Below are 9,526 nucleotides of genomic sequence, written 5' to 3'. Positions count from 1 at the left end.
TCAATCAATCCTCCTATATCTCCTGTTGCATTATGCATGTTTTACAAACTCATTCTCACAGTATGACTTTGAGGCTAGATTGCATTCAGTTTTATTTCATTGCAGCATCACTGATATCTCCGCTTGGGTCTGCTACTTGTAAGATTTTTTTTTTTTATAATCAGTGCTGTCTTAGAATTTTTTTCCATTTACTTTGAGGCCGGTTTTGGTCCACTTGTTTTAGAGAATAGAAAGAAACACAAAAGAAAACACTTTTGTTATTCTTCAAACACTTTTCTTAATTATTAACCTAGAGGTAAATTCTTCCATTTGTAAGTTGTTTATAGCCCTTATCTTCCTCCATATCACTCAGAAAATTCTCTCCTTACAGGAGAATTATGTGGTTTACATAGACAGACAAAATATTTATACATATAAACAGGCCGAATGCACCAAACAGAGCACATTTCTGATTTGATTTTAATAAACCTTCCACTCTATTATCAAAGATCTGCTATGTGGTATACATTACATCAATCCTTTGATGTAAAACAATTCTTCATCTGACGATTTTTGAATAAAAGTGTGATGGCTAAGGTTTGACCTTATCAAAGTGATATCTGGTTTATCACAATATGGTTTAACAGATGTATAGTTTAAGTTGAGATACTGTGATGTTACTGACCAATGGAAGAGCAGAATGGTGAGTGTTCCTATGGGAAGCATCACCTTCAAGGTGATAAAACAGGAAAACGCAGTGTAGGATGCCGAACCTGTAAAATTTCAGATAACTGAAATCCAGCAGCAAAGACACAGAAGACATGACAAGTGTGATGATTAACCATCTTCAAACACAATAAGGAATGAAGTGAAATGTGTGTGTCTATTCATCAAGAACCCCCCCCCCCCCCCCCCCCTCCTCCCCTCCATCAGACTGGGAGCCAGTCTCTATGACAACGTGGGAGAGGAGGGGTCTGCCAGCTGGAGGCAGAGTCTCTCAGTGCTCAGTTGGCATCACGGCTCGAAACCTCCACACTGCATCACGCCCCGAGTGGAATGGAAGAAAAGGACAAGAAAGAAAATGTACGTAGCCCTTCTTTTCTCTTTGTTTCTTGCATGCATGATGGCAGACCTGCAAAACTCCGATCCTGCACGGCACATTGAGCCCAAATGCACGAGCGCACTTCATGCAGCTGAGTCACTGACTGCTTAAATAGACAGATCAATAAATCTATTGTTGCAGCACAAAATGAAGACATCTGCATCATTCATGCAGGTTTATCCTCGTGATAATAAACAGATAGGCATGTGTTGTGCCTCCGTGTAGGCCTCATCCTCCTGTCTGTGTGTGTGTGTGTGTGTGTGTGTGTCCACCTCTATTGTTCCACACAGGGGGAGTATATCGGAGAGATAAAAGGTGGGATGCGGCCTTCAATGAAACTGGTTGTTATGGGAATTGTTAACAAGAAACCCAAAAGGTAAGAGCATGTTTAGTTTCCTAGTTTTAAGAGAGAACTCAATTCCGCATTAGTAATTCAGGCTACTGTTGCGCACAGTGGAGCGTAATTGGGTGAAGACGCACAATAAAGCTGAATTTTAAGCAGATGCGCAGCTGTTGCCTGGATTTTCTTGCATCTGGTGTTCTTCAGTCGGTCTCCAAATGATCTGGGAAAATATGTTTGCAATGCCAGCGCATTTCCCGGTCCGGTTAAATCCGCGAATGGGCATGGGAGAGCTGAAAAATCCCAGGAAACCTAAAGTTACTGGGAAAATCGCCACATCAGCGTTTATTTATCCATTCAGTCATCAGTCATGTGCAATTTTTAGATCACACTCATAAAACCTGACAGTGCAAAAATAGACTAAGAGTATGGTATTATATAATGTCCACTGATTTATTTTTGGTTGTTCCTTTGCAAGGAAAAGAGTCTGAACTACTGGGTCCCAATCTAGGGTCGGGGACCCTTTAGGGGTTACACCTGTGGCTATGTATTAGTTACTGTGCAGAAATTAGACTTCATTTCTGTTGATTTGGGAAATTTTCTTTATTGTTTATTTTTGTGGAAATATAGATTTTTAACATCTATACTCTGCTCCACAACAAAGAGAAACTTTGAAGTTTGAATCTATTTCTGTTTTACCCATGGAATTGGGCAGTTTGTTGCTCCTGAACTTTAACTAAAATGTGTTTGACAACCCTGGTCTCGACTCTCCAGTACATCTTGATGTTGTTTGTGGAAGTGTTCATCTGCTCTGCCTATCACAGCTATCCTGCTGTGTAGCTCTTAGTCAAACAATCACTTTCAAAAATGTTGTATTGCAAAAATTAGAAATTTGCTTTCTAAGGATCTAAAAATAAACTTAAAAAGTAAAGAAAATAAAAGGTCCAAATCCTAAAATGACTGTACAACTTTCAAACATGAAGTTAAATGATCCCTTGACAGCAGTGAGTGGAAGAAATGTTTGAATAAATTTAATAAACTTAACAATACAGGCCATTAAAACCAGTCTTTTTTGTAATATGTGTGAGATCTATTTTTTGTTAGATTGCAGGGTTTTATTATTTCATCCTTGCATCTTTGTATTAGTTTCTAATATGAACACTTACCAGATTTAGCTGAGGTATAATTTAATGGGATGGAGTATGTGTGTATTTTTCATGCAAATCTGCACAGAATGTAGTTTAAAATGTTGCATTTCATGATGTGGCTTACTGTTCTAAAAATGGTCAAGTCAAGACAGCCTAAAAATTGCAGTGACACATAATTATAACAGAAGATGTCCCTGTTCCCCACAGACATCATGACAGTGTGTGTGTGTGTGTGTGTGTGTGTGTGTGTTTCTGCAGCATTGAGGTGACTCTGTCCAGTAAACCTGAGGAGGAGGAGGAGGACACGGAGGGCGACGTGGGGCTGCAGCTGAAGGTCAGCTTCATGGACAAGGCCGTCCAGCGCAACGCCCGCCTGGCTGGGAAGTGGGGTCCTTCTGAAAACACCCTCTCCTTTTTCCCTTTTGCACCTGGAGAAGCTTTCAAGGTAAACTCTACACTGTGCACGGATGTCCTGTTGTCTTTGACAAAAAGCCTCTTCTGGGTGATTGTCACATGTCAGACCTGAGGTTTAACAGTCTGCATGATTTTTGCACCGTCGGCTTTTAAAACCGCACCATCAGCAGCTCCACATGCAGTCACACCTTATTGTTTGACATTGTTTGCTGTTTTCTGCAGGGGACATAACTGTTACGCTATTCTTAAGATAATCCTGTTTTTTATTCAACATTCAAATCTTCTGAAATAAGATTTTCTTTCAAGGAATATCATGCAATTTTTAAATCCTGCAAACAACATTAAGCCCAGTGTTAAAGCAATAAAAGTCAAGCTGTTTCTTCAGAAGTGTAAAACCACAAAGTTTGTTGCAGAATAAAGATAATAAAGATGCTAATATAATAAAGATGCAGAATAAAGATGCTACACCTCTGCTTATAAATGTGTCAAGAGAAGGGAAGTGGGAGGTTACTGAGCTTGACAGCAGTCAGGGTGATCTTTTAAAGTCACAGTGAATTGTTCCTCATGTGTTTGCAATATGGAGAGTGTAGGCAGAAACGGGACTTCCTCTATGTTCCCTCTGCCTCTCAGATGGAGATCGTCTGTGAGCACCAGCAGTTTCGTATCTTGGTGGACGGACAGCCTCTGTGTGGCTTCAGCCACCGGCTCCCCCGGCTCGCCTCCCTCACCGCCTTACGAGTCTTCGGCGACCTACAGCTCACCAAGGTGGCCTAGCGCCGGCGCCCGACCTGCGGAGGAAGGCTCTGGGACAGTGTACAATACATAGGATTAGAATAGATCTAATTTTTTCAGTGATTAAACAAACCCCGGTTTGGGATGTCGTGTTTCCATTTTCAGTTCCGCCCAACCGTCAATCCCCCGTTTAGACGACGTGCCTTCATTAAGATTACCTGTCCGAGGACTTGAAGATACTGACTGAATGTAACAGTCGTTAATGTCTTGAATCAAATGAGGAATGTGATTTGAACTGAATTCAGTTATAAATAATCTGACTGGGATTATTCTCTGTGCACAAATGATGCGTTGCTTCTAAAAATGAGTTCTACACCAAGTCCAGGTGGCTTGAAAAGAATAAAAAAAACAGATTTCTGACATTTGTATTTGACGTCTCTGGAGTTAACCTTAGAAAGCACTTATGCTGATGAGCGCCTGCATGAAGATGAACGTCTCCGGGATCGATTTAGGAACAAAGATTGTCATTCTGAGCCCGACTAAGTACTGTAACAGGTGAAATAATGTATCATACCTTCAGTTGCCCACGTGAGTGCATGCCAGTAATCAAACTGTTTAATTTCTCTCAGCTGACGTCCAGATTTTACCTCGAAGCTGGAAAAACGTAGTCATTTTGCACTTTCTGTTCTCATCATTGTGTAGCCTACTTATTATTTCCCACCAGCACTTTTCTTGTGAATGTTTCATACTGACTTTACTTCACTGCAATAAACCACACGTGTTGTTACTTGTGGCTGTTTTCAGACTGAAATGTGGTGTATTGACCCACTCGTGGCGTTTTGTCACTTGTGATGGAGCGGTGAGCAGGGATTCAAACCCGCGCCAGCTCAGCCTGAGTCACCGTGACCAAAGCCCGACTCAGCCCGCCGAGTGGGAGCGTCCGTCTGAGAGCGGGGAGCGCCCCCAGCAGCCGGCCCGAGCTCCAGACTGATGTTTCCACATCAGGTTTCTAGTTCCTGCTTGTGCTGGATCTCCAGAGCGGTGCCCTTTGTTTAGGTTAAATAACACTGCCGAGGTTCACCAAGATTTTTTTAAGACCTTCGGTTTCGTGACCAAACATGTCAAATTCTTACATTTAGACAGGTGGAGACGGCGAGCAGGAGGGAGGGAAAGTCACACAATTCAACATTCTTATCACACAAGTCAGTCCTGCTCAACATCTGACAAAAAACAATGGTTTTATAAACCAACAGATTAAATCATGGCTCTACATTAAATCTATTGGTATGACATTGGGTTTTGGGGGTGCTTTCTATTTATTTAATTAATTTATTTATCTGTAATCAATTGTCAAATTTTATCTTTTCATAGTATCATCTTTGAATAACTGTCAAAAGGGAAAATCAAATCTCTTCTCTATTAGATGATGCAAATGTATTTATGTGCATGTGAGTTAGATTAAGTTCAGTACAAGCTTTTAGATTAAAAACACAGATAAAAGATGGATAAAAGTATTGGAGAAGTATGAGTATGAAGCTAAAATACAATATCCCCCTTCGATTTTTAGCCAAGCATAACTGCAAATTTGTGAAAATCAATTTTCTAAGCCCAGAATGTAAAATTCTGAAGAATTCTGATCGAAAAATGTTGCAAAAAAGAATTTTATTTATCGTTCAACACATAAAAAGTTTATAAATTACACTGAATGATTACAAGAGTTAACCTGCTACAATACTTTATAAACCTTGCTTCAATATCAAAACTGAACAACATTTAAGACGGACAATGAAATGTTGCACACATTCACGGAATGAGTATCTTCAGTCCTCTTCATCACAGCTTGAAGGACAGAGCTGACGTTTGTGAAAAGCGAAGTTTTCGCTGCACTCTGCGGCTTTACGTCTGCTCTCTGATGGCTTCGATCCAGTCCATCTTCTCCTGCTGAGTCGGGGCCTGGATGAAGTAGTGTGTGTCCAACTGGGTGATGATCTTAAACAGGTTGCCTTGAACGTTTCCTTTCACACCTGCGTGCCGTGAGAAACGATCACGTGTTCATCTTCATTTTTCACCGCAACTCTTGAATATGTGGTGATCGGCTGAGTTTTGTCGCTCACCTGAGGGAACTCCGTTATCGTTGAGAGACGACACGAGGCAGCCTCGCAGTGAGAAACCGCCCGCAGGACTGACGTCGTCCTGAGACGGGACAGGAGATCGGATGAGGATCAGACTGAGTCACACACCAGGATGATGAGAGCTCAGTCTGAACTGAAGGCAAACACTGCAGCTCACGCAATTCAGTCTGTCTCAGCTAAACCATGAAGAGTCATTTTACAGCTCATTTCCTGTGCACTCACCTTGGTGGGGTCGTAGTAGTGAAGGAAGGGCGGCTCTGAGCGCAGCACAAACAGCCGCACCTTCCAGTTTTTCCTTCTGTGTCCCTGCAGATAAATCACATGTTGAATTGACTTATTCATTCGCGCTGGACGTAAGTAGAGACAATTCAATTCTAAAGCTTTGTTTTTTGTAAACTGCAGAGCAGCAATGTATCATTCTTGCTCTGTGGTTTGATGATGTGTCTGCGGCGTTTTAACCTGTTTGAGTAGAAATCCTCTCTTGATGACTTCCCCACTGAGCTCCACTGCAGACAGGGACGTCTCTGCCTTCACGATGCCTCTCTTCTTCAAACTGTCAGACTGTGATCAATGAGGACTCGCGTCAGTGCAAAGGAGGGGTGAAAAAAAACTGTGTATGACCTTGGAGACACTCAAGTTTTGAGACTCTGCTGTGTACGCACAAAGCTGTACAGCGCCGTGGAGTCGTCCATGAACTGCTCGCCGCCGGTGCGCAGGAACTCCACGCTCTTCACGCCCACCGTCCTCAGGAAGCCCTCCTCCAGGAGGGCCGAGGCCAGCGTGACGGCGTCCACACGGGTCAGGGCCAGCTGGGTGAACACCAGCCAGTCCACCGCGGCGGAGCCTGCAGAGATATCACTCATCAACGTCCCGTTTACGGGGGTCACCACAGAAAGACGGGCTGTGGCCGCTGCTTGTTGCTGTTGTCCTTACAGAGAGGATGTCGGCTCAGTCTGGACCATTCATTTAAAATATGCAGCCAGAAATACAGTCTATGCGTTAATGTCTGACCTGAGAAGCAGTTGCTGTAAGTGCTGCCCTGCTCCACGTGGTTGCTCATGTTGATGCCACTGTGCACGTCGTACATGGACTCCAGCACTTTGCTGTGAGACGAAATGACGACACTCTTTAGGTACGTCAGGTTGAGACAGAGGAGACTTGGCGCTGACTAATGCTTCTTACCTCAGATTTACACCCTGAAGGTGAGCTCCAGACGAGTCCTGCTGGTTCGTCACGGGCTCACCGCCGCCCGTCTGCAGCTTGGTGACGGCTCGGCTGATCTCCTCTGCCCACTCGTCCCTCTCCTCCCTGGAGCAAGCCTCCAGAAAGTGATCCACGCCATTCTTCGTCCGGAGTTTTAACACCAACTTAAAGAAAACGGAACAAAACAAAACAAAACACGAGAGATGCTGATGTTCACCGTTGTTCTTTAGCACTGATAGTTAATGGAGATCAGGTTTGGACAGAACAGGAACCCCAGGCAATGCATTTTTACCCTAAGTGAGGTGTGCAGCCTCTGCTGGTACAAACACACCTCCTGAGTAAAACAACAGCCTTTCAATGTTTATATCCAACTGAAATGTAACAGTTTTTATACTCGTTTTAATTAAAATGATCCTCTACATTTCTTAAAAACAAAAACTACTGGAAACATTCCTGTTCTTTATGATTGTGTCTCCTAATTTGTTGAAACAATTTCTTACAAATTACTGAAAACAGGAGGTCGGTCACAGCCAGAAGCTGATTCTTCAGAACTGAAAGGTGTTGTTACAGTCGTTACGGTACAGAAATGAGTCGCTTGGTGAAGTCATTTTTGCATATTTCCCTGGTGAGGTTTGTTTTCTTAATGAGTGTCGTGGCTCAGCTGAAGCTACATCACGTAGATGAAAATTGTTCTATAATCTGGATTTCAGTGTCTCCTGTAAGAAACATGTATGACAGCAAGATAAAAGGGAAGCTAATGTTTTTTTTTTTGCTCAGTCATCTCAGGTGGGTTGAGGTTAATATTAATGTTAGGTGGAGTTACTGCAAGACTAAGTTAATTCCTCCTTAAGTAAACAGGAGTTTAAGGAAATAGAGACTGTTGAGATAGCAGCATTGGGAAACACATATTAAAGCTTCTACAGCTATAATTTGCCTAATTCAGTTTGATTGCCAAAGAAAGAAGTTAACAGTGGCTGGAATGATGCTTGCACAATTTAAATTACAAGCAACTATGAAAACAGAACGCTGCTTTGGAATTTATGTTGAAAAGAAAAAGAAAAAATACAGACTTATGAGAGTAGGAGGGAGCGAGACAGCAGCTCTGCGACAGCTACTGTGTTTTAACAGAAAATAAAATATGTAAACAGCATCCATTCCCATCCTTCAGCTGTGATTTTCACAGTGTTGGATTGAATCATGAGAGGCTTCCTCTGGTCACTCACCGGTCGGTTCTCGTACTCCAGGTAAGGACAGGTCACCTCACAGCCCTTCAGCGGGATTTTGCCTCGCTGACAGGAGTCCTTCCTGCCTCCTTCGTATTTGTAGTACAGCAGCTTGTCTGGCATCATCACAAACCAGCGCGCCTTCCAGTTGGGTACAACATGACCCTGTAGAGAGACGATTCAGAGGAGAAGACTGCTTTTTATTCCCTAAAAACACACGACTTGAATGAGATTGTTGTGTTTTCCTCCATGTCTCACCCTCTTCACCAGGAACCCCTGCCTCAGAACCGAGCCTTTCTCTTCTGTCTCCATGCTCCTCAGTGTGATCTTGGCAGCTGAGCTTTGCCTGTCCCTGCCTGCTCAGGTCGTTAAGAGCAGAGGGCGAATACGTCAACCTGCTCACACACCCACTCCCACACAAACACACACACACACACACACACACCCCTCTGTGAGCTCAGCCCAGCAGTGCAGTTTCAGCTCAGCGTCACACGAGGGTGCAGCGACTCCTTCCAGCCGTCAGCGGAGCGAGAGGAGGAAGGTTTGGCCCTCTCCTTCAGCTGAAGCATGTAAAGAATTCACATCCTGGAAATGAAGCTGTGGGAAACATCCTCCTTGCAGAACAGAGATTTAATGAAAAGACGAGCAGACGGGGGTCGGCCGGCTCTGCAGCAGCTGCAGCCAATCGGAGCAGGGCTGGATTCAAGTCCAGTTCCTGAAAAGTGCACAAAGATCCAGTTCATGAAACTCCTTGAAACCTCTTCTGCAGCCACCTGTGACTTCTTTGTTTCACCTCTATTTCCTGGTTCTTGACTTTCGCAAAAGAAAGCAGCACATGCCAGAAAAGGGAGGTAGCTCTAACTTTCACAATAAACCGGTTTGACATGAATTAATTATTATTCTATTCTAATTATTATTATTATTATCTTCTTTTTAATTTAGGCGCACGTATCTTAAAGGTGTAATATTTAAAATTAGAGCAATGCCACTTCTGTGAGTCAGACAGCAGTAGTCAGTCATTATCGTTATTTCATTCTTAGCTTCCTATGGAATACACATTTTTTAAATCGCATAAAATTACATTACAGCTTCCAGTTTTTATTTGTTTCATTAAATTTATTAAATAAATGTCACTAAATCTGCAAGTTGCAAACATTTTTGGAAAAATACATTTTTTATCACTTTTTGTAACTCTGCAATTCTTACTTTTTCATCATAATTTCTTTGTAAACACAAAAACGAGAAAGGCATGC

General features: G+C 42.7%; 2 protein-coding genes across 2 annotated transcripts; one reads left to right on the top strand and one right to left on the bottom strand.

The window, feature by feature from the left end:
- Window positions 1-954: 954 nt before the first annotated feature.
- Window positions 955-4,507, top strand: LOC115406765 (galectin-related protein B). Its single transcript, XM_030116988.1, has 4 exons — window positions 955-1,062; window positions 1,372-1,457; window positions 2,828-3,014; window positions 3,614-4,507. Exons 1-4 carry the CDS (start codon window positions 1,036-1,038, stop codon window positions 3,755-3,757), a joined length of 444 nt encoding a protein of 147 aa, XP_029972848.1. The 5' UTR covers window positions 955-1,035; the 3' UTR covers window positions 3,758-4,507.
- An 864-nt stretch (window positions 4,508-5,371) lies between these two features.
- Window positions 5,372-8,585, bottom strand: plek2 (pleckstrin 2). The gene is made up of 9 exons (XM_030116411.1): window positions 8,532-8,585; window positions 8,274-8,438; window positions 7,030-7,214; window positions 6,859-6,950; window positions 6,510-6,691; window positions 6,307-6,408; window positions 6,070-6,153; window positions 5,830-5,908; window positions 5,372-5,739 (listed from the first exon to the last, which is right to left on the bottom strand). Exons 1-9 carry the CDS (start codon window positions 8,583-8,585, stop codon window positions 5,612-5,614), a joined length of 1,071 nt encoding a protein of 356 aa, XP_029972271.1. The 3' UTR covers window positions 5,372-5,611.
- Window positions 8,586-9,526: the final 941 nt, after the last annotated feature.

This window comes from Salarias fasciatus, chromosome 19 (assembly GCF_902148845.1).
Source record: "Salarias fasciatus chromosome 19, fSalaFa1.1, whole genome shotgun sequence".
In the NCBI taxonomy this organism is placed as follows: Eukaryota; Metazoa; Chordata; class Actinopteri; order Blenniiformes; family Blenniidae; genus Salarias; species Salarias fasciatus.
Note: the sequence above shows the minus strand (reverse complement) of the source record. Positions and strands in the feature narration are given on the sequence as shown.